We start from the raw sequence: 22,190 nt of genomic DNA, 5'->3' as shown, positions 1-22,190 counted from the left end.
ATTTATTTCTATCACCTTAAATCTTTATTTTAACATTAAAAACCATTAAATTCGCGAGTATATTACATTTATTATATTCTGATGATTTTGATCTACATAATTTGTACTGATACTATATTTATTTAATTTTATATAGAATTTTATGATTATAATTATATATATTTATTTATTTATTTATTTATTTATTTATTTATGGTACATAGTAAGTCATAACAGAGGTTATAATATTATTTTGAATTTAATGAAAAAAAACAATTTTAGTGCTACCATCTAACAATATTTACGTAAAATAACGTTTAATATGCCGGTAAAGCTAGGCGTGACAACAGTTATATCTATTTCCATTGACTGTAATATTATGCAAGTTAAATGACAATGTTTATTTATCAAATATTTCATCAGAAAAATTAATAATTCAACATTAAAACTATTTAAGATGTAGTTCTTAAAATTCTACATTTTCTCAATTTTTTGCCACTTTCTGGTTATTGTTTATCACATATTGTATTGTAACACGTGAAGGTATCATTTGATTTCATTATCGCAATCATGGAAAGTGATGATCAAGGACAAGTTTTTAATAATGAAAAATTTAATGGTATACACATAAATGGGGGAGATAACAGTTTGAGAGAGAAGGTTATGTTATAAAATTGATTTAATTAGAATATTTTTTAATTTTTATAACGGAAGAGAATATATGAAACATTTTTTTTTAATTATCTCATCTTTCTTTTTAGTTTATGTTATATCTTATTTAAAATATGATAATAAAATATAATATATTACTTTTACTATCTGCAATTGTAATATTTAAAAAAGTTGAACATATACTATTATACAATATGTAATATAAAATTTAATTTATTCTTATCATACTGTTAGTAATAAAGAAACGTTATTAGGTTTTGTCAATAAGAAGCGAGGAAAGCATTTTTAATGAAGCATCAAGAAAGATTGATAATTTCATGAAATCAAATATAAAAACAAAAAAGGATTCAAAAGAACTAAACAATGATAATGGAACTGGTACTATAGATTGTTCAGGGCAAAAAAAATTAAAAAAACAAGTTCAAACTGGAGAGATTACGCCCTTTCAAGCAATTGAAAAACAGTTTGATTTGTTAAAAACTAAAGGGTATATGATATTAATAAAATTGTTATAAGTAAAAATTATAAAAACTAAACTTAATATTCATTTTTCAGGACATTTAATAAATCCTCTCATTTACTTGATCTTGAAAAATACCTTCGACAGCAGGCTGAACTTGCCAAACAAAGAAAACGTTTGAAAGAAAATTCAAAGGCATCTAAGTATACTAGTAATAATGCAGTAACAATTAAAAAGCCAAAATTATTAAATACTCATCCTAAAGAATTTAAAATAGCGAAAAAAACAAAAATCGAAGCTAATAAGAAGAAATTAGTTTCTGAATTTGAAACATCAAAAAGTTTAAATAAAAACAATGATATTAATTATGAAACAGAAGATAGTAAGTTTAATCAAATTGAGAATTCTACCAAAGAGGCTAAACATTCAAAAAATGAATTCATTTCCTGTAATAGTTCCGAAGATAATACTAAAGAGACATTGATTGAAAATACAACAAACATTAAATTTGCAGATATAACTAATGATTCTGAAAGTGAATATGTACCGAGTGATGAACAAATAGATTCAGGTACATATTATCACTAGTTTAATTTGAAACTTAATATTTATTAATGAAGCATCATTTTTTTTTAATTTTATAGCAGATGAAGGAAAATCATGTAAAAAGAGAAAATCTCTTACCAAATCTGTTCATACAAAAAGAGGTAAACATAGTGATTTATCATAAAATTAATCATTATAATATGTCACTTTTATTAATAGAGAATTATGTGAATTTTAGTTTTGGATGATGGAAATGAAGAGATGTATAGAGAAAGGGTAGAGAAAAGTGGTTATCCAAAAGATGAACCACTACACAAAATAGATAATTTATTTAAAATCCCTCAATCTATATGGAAAAAGTTATATAAGTATGAATAATTAAAAGACTGATTTTTATATATATCTATTATGTGTATATATAAAATTGACTAATTTTTTTAGATATCAGAAAGTGTCTGTACAATGGTTGTGGGAACTGCATCTTCGTGGCTTAGGAGGGTTACTAGGTGATGAAATGGGTTTGGGAAAGACTGTTCAAGTAATTGCATTTCTTGCAGGTTTAGATTGTAGTGAATTATTGTCAGATGGTGGAAGGTACATACTTTCTGTTTATTGATTATTTTAACAAAGTCATAATACATATTTAATTAATAACAACTACTTATTCATAGGTTCAGAGGTTTAGGACCAACTATAATTGTTTGTCCAGCTACTCTAATGGAACAATGGGTAAAGCATTTTCATGAATGGTGGCCTATTTTAAGAGTGGCTGTTCTACATCAATGTGGAACTTATAATGGTAAGATAAAATCATTTGTTACTTACTACACTAACATATAATAATAATGTGATATTTTATCACTTTTATATTATTAATAAATATCTTTTCAGGTAATTTGGAGTATTTAATGCACTCTTTAAAATCTGGTGGTGTATTAATTACTTCTTATTCTGGTATGCTTATACATAAAGATTTACTTGTAACCAGTCAATGGCACTATGTCATACTTGATGAAGGTCACAAAATAAGAAATCCACAAGCAAAGGTAGTTTTTTGCTTTTAATTTGTGACGATTTTACAATTAGGTACAAAAGCAATTGCAACTGAATTCTTGTAGATCAGTAAAGCAGTAAAGGAATTCTCTACACCACATCGACTTTTGTTAACGGGTAGCCCTATGCAAAACTCCTTAAAAGAACTATGGTCCCTCTTTGATTTTATTCTACCTGGCAAGTTAGGCACTTTACCTGCATTTTTAGAGCATTGTGCAGCCCCTATAACTCGTGGAGGATATACAAATGCTTCTCCTTTGCAAGAAGCTATCGCGCTTCAGGTCGCTACAATGCTTAGAGATACTATTACACCATATATGCTCCGAAGAACAAAAAATGATGTGCAACATCATCTTAATCTACCAGAAAAGAACGAACAGGTTTGTTACACATTAGGATATTTTGTAAGAATTTATAATTTCATATCTCAATTCATGTTTTTTAGGTACTGTTTTGCAGTTTAACAGGAGAACAAAAGGAATTATATAAAGAATATTTACGTTCTGCAGATGTTAGTTTCATTTTGCATGAAAAGAGTAATTCAGTAAGCAGAAGATACAGGGCTCGCCTCCTCATAGCATTATCAGTGCTTAGGAAGATATGTAATCATCCTGATTTGTTTCTTTATACAAATCCAGTTGTAAGTTTATAATTTATATATTTTATTTAAATTATAATTTAATTTATATTATAATATTTATATAATATTCATTGTATTTAATTAAATGTATATTTAGGATTCAGATGAAGACATTGATGTATCAAATGAAGCATTGGAGAAATTTGGATACTGGAAGCGCTCTGGTAAAATGATAGTGGTTCGGTCCCTTCTTAAAATTTGGAAGAAACAGGGACATAGAGTACTTCTTTTTACTCAAGGGAGACAAGTAAATAAGTTATATAATTGTTTATAAACATACGTTATGTACAAAACAATGTATAACAAAGTTTTATTTCCAGATGATGCATGTTTTAGAATCTCTAGTACAAAGCGAAGAATATTCTTATTTAAGAATGGATGGAATTACTTCTATGTCACAACGACAAGAAACAATTCGTTTATTTAATAAGGTATATATATATATCGATAAACGGAAAATGTATTCTATTAATATTTTAAGTCTTTTTGTAATTTGATCTTTTTCATACAGGATCCATCATATTTTGTGTTTTTGTTAACTACGCGTGTTGGAGGTCTGGGAGTAAATTTGACTGGAGCAAATCGAGTAGTTATTTATGATCCGGATTGGAATCCAGCAACTGATGCTCAAGCAAGAGCACGTGCATGGAGAATTGGACAAAACAAAAAAGTTACCATTTATAGACTTATTACTGCTGGTACTATTGAAGAAAAGGTAAAATCTTAAGTTTTTCTTTTGCTGAATATTTCGAAGTATTTATGAGATAATGTTTTGTTTCAGATGTATCACAGACAAATATTTAAAATACTTCTTGCAAATAAGGTTTTAGAAGATCCACGTCAACATAGATTATTTAAAACTTCCGATTTAGTTGAACTTTTTAATTTTAATGAATCTATCGATAATAATTCTAGTGAAATAGATCAATTATTCGGACAATCTAGACTAGTTTCTTCGTCTACCAAATTTTCACCTAATAAAATTGAAAAAATGCGAAAATTAGCAGCTACGCTTAGTAAAAATATAAGTCAAAATACCTCAAACTCTACACCTGTAATACAAATAGCAAATGCTACAGAGAATCATTATGTTTCAAGTTGCCATAATAATAATATTGATCAAGATATTTTAAAACACAATTATGAAATATTCAAGGATAATTTAACAAAAGAAGGTATTAGAAACGAGAGTAATCTTCATAAAAAAAATGAAGATATACTTTTTTCTGCACATCAAGAAAGTACGAATGACAACAATATCCAAAATAAAATTTCAAAAGATATTGAATACAATACAGACAACATCTTAAATAATAAACTGGAAGATGAAGATCATACATTAACAAGTAGATCAAATTTTGATATTAAAATACATGAAACATCAAATAAGGCTACTGTACAATGTCTATCTAATGATGCTAATATAACTGAAATTTTAGATAGAAATAACGAAACAGTAACATGTAATGTGAATATGAATGAAGATACGTTGCCAAAATTAAATAAAAATCATTGCAAAGAAAAAAGAAAAAGAAGTTCACGATTAGAAGAGCATGCTGCCTCAGCTCTATTTGAAGGAGAACGTGTCTCACATTTAATTGGACGACGTCTTGGACGTTCTCTGGCCGAGGAACCTAAACCAATTGAAGATGATCAATACGTCTTAGAAAAATTATTTGCCAAAGCGAGTAATTACTCTCTTATTATATGAGCGTATTTTCTATTAGGATTTTTTATATACAATAATAGTAAAATATATAAAATATTCTTCCTTAGGCGTGACTTCTGCTTTTCAACACGAGACAGTATTATCAAATTCAGAATATAATTCTGATGACAAAAATCCAATGCAACGATTAGCGCGCGAAACAGCGCAAGAAAATATGGACAGTATTCGTAAATCTCGTAAGTGGTGTTGGAAGCCTATGTGGAATTCTATGTCACCAAAAAATGACTGATTTTTATACATGTATATAAGTAATTAACATTTAGTTTATATAATTTATTGAAAGTGATTCTTTATTCAGTGATCTTAAATTTTCCAATTAAACAAAAAAATAATTATTGATGTAAATGTATGTTTACAGAAAAATAACACTTTTTTGAAACTAAATCAAGTATATAAGTACAACTTAATGAACATTTATGAACTTTTCCAAAACCTTATGTTAAAACAATCTTTTTTGTATTTCCATTGTAAATTAATTTCTATTTTTTTAATTGTGTATAAAATATTGCGTTAATATATAATCATTTATTAATTAAATATTAAACTATTTTTGTATATTAAATATAATGATACATTATTTTATAATGTATTATTTCAGTGGTTTAGAAACAATAACTTTTTTATTTTACTATTTTTAAGCATACAATAATTTCACCCCACTATATTACCTATACGAAATAATTTATATCTTAGGCACTTACATGTAAAAGATAAATTGGAAAATAATTGATAGATGTAAATATTTTTACAATAAAAAAATGCTGCTCTCTTTTGCTAATTAGATCAATCAAATATTTTGTCATGTATTAATCTTTTGTATACTATCTATAATTTTTTCGTAATTGCAAATAAAATAAGTTACAATATGTATATACACATATATATACATATTGTAATTTATTATTAAATAGTCACTAAAAAATATAAAAACTTATCTGTATAAACTAAATTTCTATTTACATTGATTCTTTACTACATTTTACATTCAATGTCTTAGAAATTCTTCCAGTGTAGGACCACCCCTACCTAAAGGATCTTCAGGAAACATAACATAATTTCCTACAAATGTTGGGATCAATAATCTCTTTTCAATTGTATCACGCCACTCTGGTTTTTCCAAATATAAATCTCTATATTGGTCTGAAGAAACTACGATACCTCCACACATTGTTGCATATTCTAATATATACCTAGAAGTGATAAGGAATACTATTTTATAAAATAAATAGTTCTCACAATAGCTAAAAAGAAAAACAATTTACCTATCATCGTAAGGAGTTATCCGTTTACCACCAATAACACGACTTGGTGTAAAAATTACTATTCCATCTGTGTATAACTTTTCAAGTAATGGGTGGTTTAATGATCTTCTATAATGAGGTACAAATACTTTAACAGAATGACCCCTCTTTTGGAAATACTCTACGACTATCTTGATTCCTTCCTCCGCAAATATTTTATGTTTACGATACCTAGAAAATATTAAATTGTTGCTGCACGTATAATTATAATACATAAATTAAATATAATCTCCAAATAATCAATCATCATACGCCATAGCTATATTGTTGCCGTCAATAACTATCTCCCGTAAGCTATTAAGTGGTTGAGGTACAGATGATCCAGTTGTAGATAATTGGGGATATGATATAAAGCTAGGCTCAAAAGTAGTTTGAAATCCAGGATTAGAAAAGTCATATAAATTAGGATAGTTATATGCAACTGGCATATTATATACAAGTGGTAATGTACTTGTACTAGAGATAGTAGGTATAGTAGATGTATCAATAGTAGATGTATAAACAGTGGATATAGTAGGTATAATAGATGTATTAAATGTAGTAGATATAGTAGATGTAGCAGATGTATTAAATGTAGTGGATATAGTAGATGTAGTAGATGTAAATGTAGATGTAGTATAGTTTGTTACTGGTCGTTTGAAATTTCTTAATCTTTGAGTTGTCTTTGGTTTTATCATTATAATGTTCTTGCTTATATTATGAGGTTTAGGAAATTTCAATCTACGTTTGCTGAAAGGTAAACAAGTTATCGCACTTTCTTCTTCTTCTACTTTTTTGTTTTTTGCATCCTTTTCAGTATTTGTTTCATGTTGCAATATATCTTCATTGGATTGTAAGCAACTAAGATTGTTTTTATTTGGTGTAGTATCTATCATAAAAATTCTGTCATTCTTCTTTCGATCTATAGGTTCTTCTTCTGATTGATTTACAGATGGTACAAAAGTTTCTATGGAGAGTAGAGAAGTTTTTGCACATGGTGAACTTTTCACAGATTTTGGAGGAACTTTTGCACATGGTGGAGTTTTTACAGATAGTGGAGGAGTTTTTGCACTTGGCACAGGAATTTTTACAGATTGTGGAACAGTTTCTGTAGAGGGTGCAACAGTTTCTGCAGATGGTGGAACAGTTTCTACAGATGATGGAACAGTTTCTACAGATGATGGAATAGTTTCTCCAGATGATGGAATAGTTTTTGTTGATGACCATACCACAACAATATCATCTAAACTTTGATTTATAGAATCTGATACCAAAGCTATAAAAAATTAAATTGCAATAATATTCTTAATTAGAAAAATGTTATTATTTTATAGGAAACATATTTTTTACCTATGTTTTCATCATCTAAATCGATAATTGTATTAGATACTGAAGGACAAGTTGAATTATTTTCTGATAATGCAACAATGTTCTTTTTCCTTTTCTTCCTTGGAGGTCCTTCTACTGCAGTTTTCGTTTGACTTAATGTTTCATTTGAATTACATTGAGGATTTCCTTCACCATTTATTGACAAATCTAAGAATCTCTTTCTTGTTTGTAGTTCTTGTTTACTTTCATCATCTTTATTATTTAATTCATTTTCATTATCGCTTAAAATAATAACGCTATCTTGTAAAGACTCTTTTGCAAAGCAAAAAGAATCTTTTCTTTTGTTAAAGACTTGATTAGTATTACATGATAGTCGTTTTTGTGCTTGTGCCCATCTTTTGTTACTACAATTACAAAAACAAATGCTTATGTGTGTATATAAGTCTACATTTTATACATATCGTACAAATTCTCTTTGCATTTTCTATTACCTTAATTGGATATGTTTCAGTGGACTTTCATAGAATGTTCGTTTTACATGTTTTTGTACTTTTTTTTTTCTTGAAGATACTTTTTCTTTCCTTGGTTTTGAATTTTGGTAACAAATTATAACAGAGTTGTTTAAAGTGCTCATTTTTAAATCATTTTTTTAATATTTCACCTTATTAAATTAACATCTACATGTTATAAAATAAAAATAAATGAAGTTTCATTTCTTAAAACATATGTAAAACAGTTTTTAAATATCACTGAGTATTAACAAGAGATTTATAAAATAGTAATCCATAATTCTTAAATTAATAGTAATTAAATTAATAGTTTTAAAATATTTGATACTTACAAATAAGATATTGAATATTAAGTATAAAATGAATCAATACTTGTAAATATTCGTATTTTGGTTATCAATAATATCGTAAAATTATATGAATCACCAATACCACTTAAATTCTCTTATGACGTTCACAAATCTTGTATATTTTTGACAATTAAATGTTTGTATCTTTCCGTCATTAATTTTTATTTGAACTCTGTTACAACCTAACCTAAAGGTACAAAACATAACAACATAACTCTAAATTTTAAACAAATTGAAATTCCCTTAGAGAGTATATACCCATTCATACCTTTACGATAAATATTATTTTATTTCCTTGATTATTTTCATAACTAAAACTAATATATTTCTTTACATCGTACTACTGTATTAAATTTAACCTCACCGAAAAATTGAAATGATACTTTCATTATATCATATGTTGTTTATCTTCCTGTTATTTTTATGAACAATACAAAAAAGAAAAATAAATTAATAAATAAAAATGTAAATATTATTAGGGGCAGAAAACTGGATAAATATGAAGTACTATATATTGCATATATATTAAATACGTTACGAAATATAATTATAGTTACAAAATATTAATTTCAAGAGTGTTAATAGTAGATACTTAAATGCACAATACACAACACCAAAATTAGTTAGTTACCATTAATTTGTGAATATCTAACACGAAATATATACACAAAGTAAGTGATAGAGAAATAAACACAAAATAAATAAAACTTTTAGATTTGTATGAAATAGATGTGAAATAGGCTATACAACAATTGAGCGGCAATGCGTCGTTACTGATTGTTAATGTCAATATGGCTACAATAATATAAGCTTGTCGCTTTACTCTTTACGTGCCTTAGAAGATTCAAAATTAGGAAAATCCAAGAAAAAAGTCGAAATTTTCAATCACTTTGTCGATCTACTGTCAGTCTATATACAATGCTTCAAGTTAGACCGCGATGGTAGCGACCAATTACGAACACGGTAAATGTGTAATGCGAAACAGAGATCATCGATTGGTCGAAATTCGTACAACGGAGGAGGGGAAGGGAAGTGAATGTATGCTAGTCTGGCCCGAACGCGGCTACATCCCCGTGTCAGATCAGCGAGCAAGTAGTAACGCTAACGTTAAAATTTTGTCTTTTGTTTAATTCATTTCTATTTATTTTGCCGGCAATCTGGTTGAGTTCGAAAATCCTGGCATCGTTAAAACAAGCGGCTGATGATACGGGGATCGGGCCAAATAATACAAGCATCGGTTCCATGGTAAATTTTCAGTGTGATCAAGTAGTCGAAAGCGAATTCAGGCAGCCTTCAACGTAAACAAAAATGGAGTTAGGGGAGGGAGACGCGCAAATTTGTCGACTTTGCGGCCAGTGCGAGAGTATATACATCGACGTTTTCGGTGAGGAAGGCACCAAACGATTTTTAGGATTAAAGATCCACACAAAAATCAACATTCTGGTGAGTACAAATGTAAGAGGTGTGTCATGGGGTCCGGGCCCCGTTTGTAGTTAGAGGAGGGGGTTAGAAAAATGGCCGGAGGGGAGAAGAGCATGAGAAGAAAAGATATTCTTTCTTTCTTTTTGCTATCTTTGTTCTATTATATTTTGTTCGCATTAATTTTCACTTGTGTAGTTTTAGTACTAATATCGTATATACTTCTATGTTTTATGTTTGTTTTGAGAAAGAAATATTTATTTCAGTTTCATATTATTATTCCAAATGTGTGTCAAATTGTTTACATAGACTTAAAGAATTCTTAAGTAAATCCTAAATAATTGTATGTAATATGTTTATGATTTAGAGACATGTATAATTGTATTATATACTGTACAACAAGGACTATTTTATTAAATACAAGATATCTAATTTGTAAGTAATCATTTATTATCCTCATATTGCTATTCTTTATTTTATGATTATATTATGTTTTATATCTTTTTTAAAATGAAATATTTTGTAATCAATGTTTTGTAAATGTAATTTGTTCTTGGAATCTGATTAACAAAAAAGTGAATTTGGATTTGAAAGTATTCATTTTTTTAATCTATCTTTATTTTTTCAAGTTTATATAAACATAAGAAAGTAATTGTTAATTCTATATCCAATATTTTTTACATAAACATTATATATTTGTTTTTAGATATTTGTAAATGGTTATTAATGTTATTGTATTTACACAATTATAATGATAAGTATGAATGTTAGCAATATGTATTATTAGAGTGGGTACCAGATTATAAGAATTTTCAAAATGGTGTATTTACAGAGCGGTAGGGTTTTAATTAAATTGTTTATATATTCATAATTGTTCTTGAACAAGACAAAATATGGTTTCTCAGTTCAATTAAAATTTGTACAGAATCAGATCTTCAAGTAAGATTTTAAAAATCACATATATTTAGTATTTAGATATTTTGTTTGAATCGCAGATAGATGAAAGGGATCCTCTGCCCAAGGCGATCTGTGTTCAATGTCTGGGCAAGCTCGAATTCGTTTGCGACTTCCAAGAGGAGTGTCTTCGCACCCAACAAGTGTTACGCGATCGATACAATCTACCACCCTTAACAGAGATTGTAAGTTCGTATTCAAATTTAATACATAGCTCTACCGCTCATCTATGATGCTACCAGAGCATGCAGCTCACTTTTTTCTTTGAAATTCAAATAGTATAAAGTGGTATCATCTGGTATTTTGGTTCATAAAACAATTTTCAATCATAATATAAAAAATTGTTTATTAAATATGCAGTTTTTAATATATTTCTATTTATAATAAAAAGTATGTACCACAAATACCGGATTAAATTCATTTTCTTCAATAAAACTATTTCTGGTACCCACTTCTACTTTTATTTCAATCTATCTCTAGGCTGAAGTAAAGACTGAAGATACAACACCAAGTACATCAACAAACAACAACAACAATGAAACCAACAAAAATCTTAATTCTCCTAATGATGGGAGTGTTAAAGAAGTAGAGCAACGTGTTTTAAGAACAGCTACAAAGACTCAGAGAAACTTAAGGAGTCAACAGCAAGTAAAAGGCAATGAAGAAGCTCCAAAAGAGCAGAATAATATTCAAAGTACAAGTGGAGACAATACAGAGAATATACAAATTGTTCAAAGTTCTGAAACAACTCCCACGCGATGGCTTAGAAGTAGACAAAGTACAGAAACAACGGCTGCAAACGAAACAGTGACTGATACGCCAATCGCAAATAGACTTAGAAGTCATGATAATACTGCCACAGAAATAACTGTTAGTCCACATAATAGCCCTAATGAAATTGGCGAGAAAGTGGTTGGGAAGCAGCAAGATCCGCACACTATACAAATTCCAACATCAGCATTAAATAAACTTCTAAGTATTGTGTCAAACTCTCCAAACATCGAAGTTTCTGTAAAAGAATCCCGAAATCAAAGCAGCGACATTGAAGATATTAGTTTTACTGTAGAATTATGTAAAAAGGAAAGTGACGATGTAGCTACTGTTCGAGCGCGAGTATTTCCAGATCAGGGTTCCTGTTTGGTGGACAAGGCAATCGTTGGTCTTTTACAAAATCAAAGTTGCGTAGAAGTAAATAGTATAATAAACACCATTATCAACAGTAGCCTGAAGAATGGCAGTTCAACGAAATTGAAGGATTCTGCTGAATTTGAGCAGAAATGGCAAGCTTCTCAGAACCCAGAAGAACTTTTCAGGATCGACGGAGAAGAAATTCGTGTCGACGATAACGTCGAACATGTCGTCACGGATAATCAAAACGGCTACTCTTGTAAATTGTGTTGTAAGTTCTATGAACGTAAGGACAAATGTATGGTTCACGTGAAAACCCACCTCGGTATTAAGCAGTATACTTGCATTTTGTGCAACGCTAAATTTGTATGCAAGTCCGATGTAATGAAGCATATTCGATGCTCACATACTAATCCTAGACCGATACAATGTCCAAAATGTCCAAAAAGGTTCAAGTCGAAATTTTATTTAATGGAGCACGACAACGTGCACAAAGGTGTGAGACCTTATTCTTGTACAGACTGCGGTCAAAGTTATCATCACAAAGTGTCTCTACAAATCCACATGAAATCACACTTACCTCCGCAGAACTTAGCTTGCGAATATTGTGGCAAAGTGTTCCCGTACCGTACGAGATTGTTAAGTCATATAGCTAGCGTACATTTAAAAAATCGTCGCAATTTCAGGTGTCGATTCTGTTACAACCTGTATTCAAGTCTTTCAGTTTTGAATGAACATATTAAAACGCGTCACGCGACTACATATACTTGTGAAGTTTGTAGTAAAACGTTCAAAGTCGCGTCCAAGTATAAGGCTCACGTGTTACAACACTCAAATCCTAAGCCGTTCGTGTGCAACGTTTGTAACAATAGATACGCCTCCAAAGCATTCCTAAACGAACATCTATTGAAGCACGAAGGGCTGAGGAAACATATCTGCCAAAAGTGTGGTGCAAGATTCGCACAAGCTAGTCATCTGGCTGCACACCGACACGTGCACGGTGAGAAAAAGCATGCCTGTCCGGAATGCGGACGAAAGTTTAATAGGCGTGATAACATGAAGGTACATAGAAAAAGACACTTCGAAGAAAAAAAGACTAGTAATAGCAAACAGAAGAACGCATCTAGTGGCGACGTTGCTTCCACTGCGTCCAACGAAAAGTAACGGTACTGACATAACTCTCATATTTTTTTAAGACTTAACTTAATTCATGGGTGAGCTAGAGCTTTCCAAAAGAGACGTTTTTTTTAACTCTTAGTCAAACAACGTTAAGTTAGTCGATAAAGCATCAGTTATTCAATAAATTAAAATTTTCAAAAATATTGCTGCAAGAATTAAAAGTAAAAGCTTTTTCAAAAAAATTCAGCAATATTAATCATGAGATATTGATTAATTTTACTTTTAAATTTTGGAGTAACTTATATTATCGGATGAATAATTGCAATGGGGATCACTCAATTTTTTTCCTCTTTCGTCGCTCGTTTCTTTTTTTGTTTTTCCTTCTTTTTTCTTTTTTTACAGTAAGTTAGTCGTCATTTTGTACATAATGTAGTAGGTGTGCATTTAAGAGACTACTGGTATCTCCTAAGTATTTTTTCCATTTACATATACTACATTAGAAAATATTTTTGCACGTGAAACATTATTGATTAGAATTTACCAAAGCTATAATAAAGACAAGCCATGAAACATGACAGAATATTGGAATAAGACATAACAAAAATTAAAAAAAGAAACGTCACGATTGATACTTGTAATTGTAAGGAAGCCAAAGAGTATTATTGGATTCATTTTTAAGGAAAATTTGTATGTCTATCGCACAGTTAGCTTTCTAGGAAAGATTAATTCATGAAAAGATGTAAATACAGGGCTTCCAAAGTCAAAAACTCCGACCAAGAAAGAATATAGAAGTGAAAAAAAATATTTTCTATATATTTTTACATGACTGTTTTTAATAGAACTGCAAAACTTTTAAATAATACATGTATAAAGTGTATTTTATTATATTTTCGATTCTATTTTATATGTAAAACTGCATATGTATATAGATGAAGATTCAGAGCAAAAATAATGATTCATATAAGAAAATTGAAAATTTGCAAAATATATTATTATTGATTGATGATGAAAAGTCTTTAGATTTAAGTGAACTATTGTTTCCGATAGATCTTATATTATTAAAACTAACGGATATTTTGCTATAAGGGTAGCGCATACAATAAATTATGTAAGAAAGCATATTATGTGATTTGCTAGAAAGAAAAACGTAGAACTATATCGTAAGTGCCTTGGTCAACTCAATATATATTTTATTCATGTATTAAGAAAGAGCATTGGTGAATGAAAAAATCGTTAATGATTCTGATGATGTGTACGTATCACGTGCAACATTGATCTTCCTTCAGAAGAAAATTAGTCGTAATTCTTTGTGCTCAAATGATCCTAATATAATTTAGGAACTATATTGAATATTTTGAAAGGGATGTTACATGAGATAATTGTTAAGTGATAAAAGATAGGAATAATTATGATATACATTTTTTCATTATTTTTACTTAGAATGTAATAGTTTTATATGGAGCAGAATTTAGTTAATGATGATAATGAATTGATAATGTTTTAGTTATTATTTTATACAGTGCTTCAGGATATTCAGTATATGTATAATACTTTAACTTTTTTTTTACTAAGTGAAACGTTCTACTTGTCTATCGCGTTTCCAAGATAAGAGCGCAAAGAATTATGTAAAAGAACTATGATTATTACTTTTCCTCGGGACAAATTGTTCCCCGTGAGAACTGTTAATAAAATCGTGCGAAGGATATTACGTCTAACATTTAAACTCTTTCCTCAGATAACATAAGTGATAAGCAATAATTATTATTTTGTACAAGACGTTTGTTAAACCAATCTATTTTTCCATTTAGTAGGTAATAAGTAAGTCGATATATATATTGTATATATATACACTATATATACTGTGTATATATCTTAAGGTAAACATTAATATGTTATTAATGTGCAGTATGAATTAGCGTATATAACAATTTTTCGACAATAAAGAAAAAAGCATACATTTGTTTAAGGATTCCACAATTTTTCTCAATAAAGGTACGATATTTTTGGGACCGCTAATTATTTGATTTTCAGCCTTATTTTTCTCCATACCACTTCTAACTCATCTTGCATGGTAATTTATTTTTATCTTGCATGTACATAAAAGATACGAGTCAACGAGGTTTGTTCTGTTACTAATATAATTCCTCTGTAGAATTCTAAGATAGTAGAAATAGCAGTATATTATTACTAAGTTTAAAGTCATTTAGATTTAGTCTTATTTTGTTGCAAGATAGATTGTGATTAATTGGGGTATATCTCCTAGTAAAGTGTTGTGCTTTTTTTTATGCTATCTATAAAGATAACGTGGATCATTCTTTGGACACAGAAGTTTCTTTTTGTTGTTTCAGATAAAGAAGAACGATGGGCTGCCGCAGATTGCTTGTTTGCGATGTTTGGGTATCCTGGAATTCTTCTGCGACTTTTACGATCGCTGTCATCTGGTACAACAGGGGTTCTTGCAGGCTGTAAGCTATTGTAACTTGATACATTATCTAACTAAAATCTCGCGTTTGCCCATATCTACTTGTTGTTAGAGAAAATAAAATGTACCAATATTTTTCTTATAAACAAATGAAGACAGCTTTAAAATGATATGGGATAGACAAAAATTTTATTTTGCAAAATTAAAAAATTTGCTACATTCACGCGTTATATAAGCTACACTGGAAGTGGAGGCATTCCAAATATTTGTATTTTATATATTATATTTTAAATAATAGTTGTATATTTATATATTATTTACTAAAGGGTATTTATATTTTTTTAAATTGAATCATATACCTTTTCATATACGATTAATTTAAAAGGTATTTAATTTCAAGTTTGTAAAACTTGTATGAAATACAAAGACAACATGAACGTAAAAGCGCTGCTTTACGTTTTTTCTTGCTTTTCATAAGATAAGTTGTATGAACTTAAAGCTAAAATACCTTTTAAACTTATCGTTTTCTGTGCTTGAATACTTTTTATAGAGAAAATCAAGCCTATTATAAAAAAAGTGTATAAAAAGATATAGCTCAATTTAAAAAAGAGATAGAAGTGACCTCGAAATCTTTGAAATTCCTCCGCTTCCGGAGTAATCCACATATATTGTTTGAAACAATTTAGACGAAGAAGATTGAATAACATTTTTATGTTCATATGTGATATAAAAATGTATAGAATATTTCAAAATTAATATTTAAAATCCTTTAAAATCCAGCAAGATAGCGATGCTGAATCTGATAAGGAGAACGCTATTCCATCTGCGAATGAGATGAAACGGAAAGCTAAGGCATTATCACCTGAAAGTCTAAAGAGTACAAAAAATTATCTGTCCGAAAATAATACGTCGTACTACAGGACTGAAAGAAAAGAAGAAAACGTCAATCTCGTAAATAATTCCCCTATTAATGATCACTCGGTTACACAAACTACGGTACATATAAGCAATGAAATTTTATGTGAAAAAACATCGGGGAGTGACCAGCGTGATGCTAGTAATTTAGAAGAGAATACAAACAATTTAAAACATAAAAATTTAAACCACAATATATCAAAAATGACTACAGTTCGTACAAGGTCAATGAATAACTTGAACTCGGCGCAAAAAGATGAGGAGGACATTAGTATAAATACACATCAACCTGTAGGACGTAGAAAAGGATCGAAAAACAAATTGGAGAAGATGAGAGGAGTCAGTTTCTCAGCAGGCAGCAGAAAAAAGAGAAAGAGGGAAGAAGAAAAAGAAAAGATAATCCAAAATGATATGGGTAAGAGTGATACTTTAAGTAGTAGTTTAAAAAATTTGGATAACAAATGCAAAAGCAGCTGCCTGCATGTTATTTATGATATTGATAAGTCCAATAATGTGATTAATAATATTGAAACCTCCCCCAAACCACAAGTTGAGCAAGAGGCAGTGAAGGAACAGGTGGCAATGGTGGACACATCCTCAAATGTAATTTATACCAAAGTTAAGGAACCTGATATTGTATACATAAATAATGAAAATCATCATATTGGCGATGATTTAGTAATTAATAAATTAAAAGAAATGGAATCTGATGGTAAAAGCACAGAAAAACCTGATAGCCATTTGAACAATACAGGAGATTGGTCTGTAAAAAGTAAAGCAATATCAGTTATTGTAAAGCAAGAGAAAGGAGAAGCAGAAAGTACTCCTCCTAGCGAGATTAAAAAGACAAATCAACTTGGTTTGACTCCTAATGAGATACTAAGACAGAAAGATAAAACTGTAGCGGAGAATCATGATCAAAAAGGAAAAAAGTTAGATTTAACGCAGATATCTTGTTCATTGGTGGAGGAATCTGAGAAAACTGAAAATAGTGAGACTAATTTAGTAACAGTACAAAATATTATTAAGCATTCTAATGTTTCTAATAATCCGCAATTAAAAATATTTACAGAACAAAATCGTGTGACCGTTATAAGGTCTTCGCAATCTAATGAATTATCAAATCCAAAGATGATGCAGGAAGATTCCACAGAACCGTGCATTGCAATAGATGTAATAGACCAAAGTACTACAAATGAGATAGAATGCAACCTCAGCAAACGTTCATTATCTCGATTGAGTGAAGATAGTTTTAATAAAATTAAAAGTAAAGATAGATCGTTTGGAAAAATCTCCGAATTGATAAGTGATGAACAAAAACGAGCTATTGAGACTTATTACACGGTGGACATGTCGATAGTAAATTTGGAAGAAGTACAAAAAAACATAACGATAATTAATAAAAAGAATATACGCTGCAATATTTGTGGCTCCCTTTATGTCAGAATGGATAAGTGTCAGGTAAGTTGTACAAATTATTTTTATTATATGTAAGAAATTATTCAAATTTGTAATAAAACACATAATAATAGTCATATTGAATTCTTGTAGGTACATATTTGGGGACATTTACAAATGAAGCCCTATCAATGCAAAGCTTGTGACTTTGCCACAGTTACAGTTAGCAATGTTCGATGCCATATCAGAAAAAGTCATTTAAAAATTAAACCATTCGCGTGCCATCTGTGTGAAAAACGATATGTAAATGCCATTTTATTAGAAGAGCATATTAATACTCATACAGGTGCCCGTCCATACAAGTGCAAGCTCTGTGAGTTTGCAAGTTCTAGTAGACAAATATTAAGTTATCATAATGCCACTCATAAACCATTGAAGGTACCATCAACAAAATTGATTAATCTATTAAATAATATATTAATTACTGTATTTTATTTATTCATTTAAAAATTGTTATAGGATATTAACTGTAAACTTTGTGGAAAAGAGTTTTATTCAAAAAGCAGATTGCGTGCACACATGATTGTACACAACAAAGATAAAGCCGTTATGTGTAAACTATGTTCTGCTTATTTATCTAATGCAAAAGCATTAGAAACGCATCATAAAAACATTCACATGCAAGATTATGTATGTAACATATGCGGTAAACATACCAAGTCAAGAAAAGCTTTACACAATCATCAAAATGTAAGATATATTTTGTTAATTTATTAGTTACTGATTTGGAATATAATTAAAAACACAAATTATATTCATAGGTTCACGCTGCTGCAAAATACAAATGTACTCTATGCCCAAATGTGTATAAGAGTAGTCAAATACTAAAAGAACATCTTTTAAAACATGAAGGTATTAGAAAGTACAAATGTAATGTCTGTGAAAAGTCGTTTGGTCAGCAGTCTCATTTAGCTGCTCACATGGCAGTACATAGCAAAATTAGGTATGTTTTCTAATAGTTTCTTAATGGTCTCTTACTTCACTGAATCCTGAGAAATTCACTAATGACTGGAGGTATTAAAACTAATCGAAGTATTTAAATTAAAGCACCAATCATATTCAGAAAGTTTGAAATTCTTTTAATATTATGATAACAATGTAAGATATTAAATGCAGTATAAAGCAATTAAATAATTTTATTTTTCTACTAAGGTATTTAAAATATATATTAACATTATATATATTGAGTCATTTGGCGGACAATATGTATACTATTGTATACATGTATGTATGCGGTATACTATTGTATTATATTTAATATTATTTATTTATAACATATGTCTTATTTATAGATTTCATTGTCCTGGATGTGACAAACCTTTCAATCGTCTGGACAATATGAAGATACATACTAAACGATGTAAACTATTTTTGGCAAATCCAGAGCTAAAAAATCTTTTAAGTAAGAGAGAAAGGACTATATCGTTCAATAATATAGCAGAATTAACTGCAGAACTAAAGACTGGTAATATGACAAATTCAATATCTCAAGTTTCTCTAGAAAACCAGAATGATGAAATGTTAGTAGTAAAGACTGTGGAGCATGAACAAAAGACTGCATTGAATCTTTGCAAATTAGGGCTAAATATTTCTTGCATTGAATCAACAGAAAAAACATGGAATTCTGATAAGATGTATAATGAAAAAGAAGTAATGAAATCTTCTGAAAACATTGCAATTAACGTTACAAATATCGATGACAGATTAATTCCAGAAAATGAAAATGTGTCAATTCTTGAAAACATCTTAGGACCAGAAAATTATTAATATCTGGTTTTTATTAAATTATGCCAATTATTTAAAAGTACTTGAACTTGGGAACAAGTTTTAATACGTTTGATTAAATTTACATAATAATTAATGTTTAAGGTTTAATATTATATAATATTTTTATATGAGAAATACATTTTGTGATCAATCGATTTAAAATTAGATAGATTGGGGTTAGGATTGGGATTAGGATTTACACGACAATTTGATTACTACTGTTCATATTCGAAACAGTACGTAATTAATCATTATTTTATTGTTCGTGTATTTTAATGATTCTAAAGAACTATTTACCTTGTCTTGATAATAAATTGATTTCAAGACCAAAGAAAATTATCGGTATAAACCTATTTTTTTAACTTATGCAAAGATATATTAAAGCAAAATGATTCTCTTACACTCTTACGCTTATTTAATCATAAGAAAAAGAGAAGACTGATTAAATTTATAACTGCAAAAGTTATAAATAGTTATAAATAAAAAGTTCCTATTTAAAATAATTATACTTTTAAAATATATTCAATCACGCGAGGATGATTTTTACGCGGAAGTATATATTATTAAAATCTTTTTATAGTAATTATTATCATAGTAATAATCTTTAGTCGTTCAATTTTTTATATCAGAGTAACAAGTCACATGAAATGTTTATCATTTGAATCAAATAAAGTATTAAATAAAAAGAAATAAAACAATAAAGACATTTTAATATCCATATCCCAAAAATTTAGTCTATAAAAATGATTTTACTAATACTGTTTATCTATTTTTAATTCTTTGCAAATAAAATGATTCGTGGAGTCAAGCAACAATAGTCATTTGAAATTCTCTAGTGGGCAAGCAAAAAAGTATAACTCAAATTTTCGTCAACAGGATAAGTGTACTAATATTTTCTACTACATTGCTGCTGTCTTTTATTTATGGTTCTAATAGTATATGTTAATTTCATTTCTTTTCCACTTTTTTTCCTGGAATTTTAATAATATATCCAAAACCTAACACCTAATCTTACATTGCATTTTAAATGTTACATGTGCTTCCTTGTGAAACTTATAACTCTGACTTACATCAAAGAAAAGATTTCCTCTTTGCTTAAACTCTTTTGCCCACCCACCAAAGAATTATTAGCTCAACATTGAAATAATAACAGTAGCTTTTCCGAATCTATTATTTTTTTCGACAAACGTACATACATACAATATGTACTTTAAGCGTTTATCTGCGATTATTTCTGTAACTAATGGAAATATGAAAAAATTCTTTAGATGAAAGTCGTATGGTATCAAGGGAAACATATCATGATGATAATTGTTTGGCCTTGAGATAATATTGGAATGAGTTGTACAGATCATTTTTGAATTTTCAAATAGAATCCTACATTTTAATTGTATATTCTTTTGTAGTTAATATCGAAACCTTTTCAGTTGACGTGCCGTTAACATTAGCGTTACCCTTATGTGCACCACCTTGAAAAGGCTACCCGATAATCTCCGTTATTTTTGTAGATCAAAATAATTGACTTGAGTCACGTCGATTTAATTCTTTTTATTAATTACCATACGATTGCAGTGTCATCAGTACCTATATGTTGTTGTAATCTTGTAATTGGAATGAAGAAAAGAATTTCGTTATAATAAATTAGTCTTACACTAAGAGTAAATATTAGTGAATTTTCATGTCATTTTCTATTGACATCACAAAGGATATATCTTAACAAACACGAAGATGGTATCCCATTGGGGGTAGCCACCCACATGATAATCAAACAGATAAAAAATTCTACCAAATGTCCAAATTGGACAAATTGTGAATGTGAAATTTTAAATAAAAAAAAAAAAGAATTTTCTATTGAAGAGAAAGTTGAATATGTATTATTCCAAGGCGATGGATTTTTATCTTATTTTGAAGTATGCAAAAGATTTTATGAACATTATCCTAATTTATTAAAATCAGATGTTACTTTTCCCTGAAACACACATACAAATACATAAAATTCATTCTTCCTAGAGCCACCATACATACAGGTCTGGAAACTCTCGTGGTGGGAAGAACGATGATGTCAATTTATCTGCAGTAGGGTACTTTAATCGAGAAGTTAGTAACGTCGTTGTGTAACGCCATCGTGTGAAAATAACTCGTACCCTGTTGTCTTGTCCCTGTCTCTTCTTCTCATCTCTTAATGCGGCCCTGTAAGCGACTCACGATTGACCGAGTAGAAGGGGGGACGGAAGTAAAAACCAAAACCGTGATAATGATAATAGAGAGCAACTTTTGTCTTACATATATGATTATTATGATTATATTATTATTATTTTGTATCTAATTTAATATCCAATAAGTGTTATGTAAAATAAATATTTTTTTATTATTAAAAAGCTTTGTAAACTCTAAAAGTATACTATAATTTTGCTTCTTTAGTAAAAAATTTAATAATATTGAAATGTTCCAATCATGAATA

The 22,190-nt window shown here is 29.1% G+C and overlaps 3 protein-coding genes across 15 annotated transcripts; 2 read left to right on the top strand and 1 right to left on the bottom strand.

Annotated features, from left to right (window-relative positions):
* The first annotated feature begins 337 nt into the window (after nt 1-337).
* On the top strand, nt 338-5,463 carry LOC117165710 (DNA excision repair protein ERCC-6). 4 transcript variants are annotated; one of them, XM_076617533.1, is made up of 16 exons: nt 339-639; nt 906-1,138; nt 1,207-1,682; nt 1,756-1,818; nt 1,896-2,025; nt 2,099-2,251; nt 2,329-2,456; nt 2,549-2,703; nt 2,776-3,090; nt 3,156-3,350; nt 3,448-3,597; nt 3,671-3,781; nt 3,862-4,065; nt 4,132-4,696; nt 4,790-5,038; nt 5,127-5,463. In XM_076617533.1, the coding sequence occupies exons 1-16, from the start codon at nt 550-552 to the stop codon at nt 5,306-5,308; spliced, it is 3,399 nt and encodes a 1,132-aa protein (XP_076473648.1). In that variant the 5' UTR covers nt 339-549; the 3' UTR covers nt 5,309-5,463. The 4 variants fall into 4 exon arrangements, with proteins under 4 accessions (XP_033204927.1, XP_033204926.1, XP_033204931.1 ...); XM_033349036.2 differs by having other exon boundaries at nt 338-639; nt 1,759-1,818; nt 4,132-5,038; XM_033349035.2 differs by having other exon boundaries at nt 338-639; nt 4,132-5,038.
* A 547-nt stretch (nt 5,464-6,010) lies between these two features.
* On the bottom strand, nt 6,011-9,476 carry LOC117165713 (uncharacterized). Of its 4 annotated transcripts, none has more exons than XM_076617540.1 (8): nt 9,179-9,370; nt 8,816-8,959; nt 8,530-8,734; nt 8,180-8,365; nt 7,710-8,092; nt 6,633-7,635; nt 6,342-6,551; nt 6,011-6,269 (listed from the first exon to the last, which is right to left on the bottom strand). In XM_076617540.1, the coding sequence occupies exons 4-8, from the start codon at nt 8,320-8,322 to the stop codon at nt 6,065-6,067; spliced, it is 1,944 nt and encodes a 647-aa protein (XP_076473655.1). In that variant the 5' UTR covers nt 8,323-8,365; nt 8,530-8,734; nt 8,816-8,959; nt 9,179-9,370; the 3' UTR covers nt 6,011-6,064. The 4 variants fall into 4 exon arrangements, with proteins under 4 accessions (XP_076473655.1, XP_076473656.1, XP_076473657.1 ...); XM_076617541.1 differs by having other exon boundaries at nt 8,180-8,349; XM_076617542.1 differs by lacking the exons at nt 8,816-8,959; nt 9,179-9,370 and adding an exon at nt 9,382-9,476.
* Nucleotides 9,477-9,575: 99 nt separating this feature from the next.
* On the top strand, nt 9,576-20,431 carry LOC117165711 (uncharacterized). 7 transcript variants are annotated; one of them, XM_076617535.1, is made up of 9 exons: nt 9,576-9,990; nt 10,962-11,105; nt 15,516-15,632; nt 16,370-16,919; nt 17,055-17,965; nt 18,056-18,340; nt 18,422-18,652; nt 18,724-18,905; nt 19,255-20,431. In XM_076617535.1, the coding sequence occupies exons 1-9, from the start codon at nt 9,856-9,858 to the stop codon at nt 19,727-19,729; spliced, it is 3,030 nt and encodes a 1,009-aa protein (XP_076473650.1). In that variant the 5' UTR covers nt 9,576-9,855; the 3' UTR covers nt 19,730-20,431. The 7 variants fall into 7 exon arrangements, with proteins under 7 accessions (XP_076473650.1, XP_033204932.2, XP_076473649.1 ...); XM_033349041.2 differs by having other exon boundaries at nt 16,370-17,495; nt 17,577-17,965; XM_076617534.1 differs by having other exon boundaries at nt 16,370-17,965.
* The last annotated feature ends 1,759 nt before the right edge of the window (nt 20,432-22,190 follow it).

The sequence above is a fragment of the Bombus vancouverensis genome, chromosome 3, assembly GCF_051014615.1.
Source record: "Bombus vancouverensis nearcticus chromosome 3, iyBomVanc1_principal, whole genome shotgun sequence".
In the NCBI taxonomy this organism is placed as follows: domain Eukaryota; kingdom Metazoa; phylum Arthropoda; class Insecta; order Hymenoptera; family Apidae; genus Bombus; species Bombus vancouverensis.
This window is presented reverse-complemented; position numbering and strand designations above follow the sequence as displayed.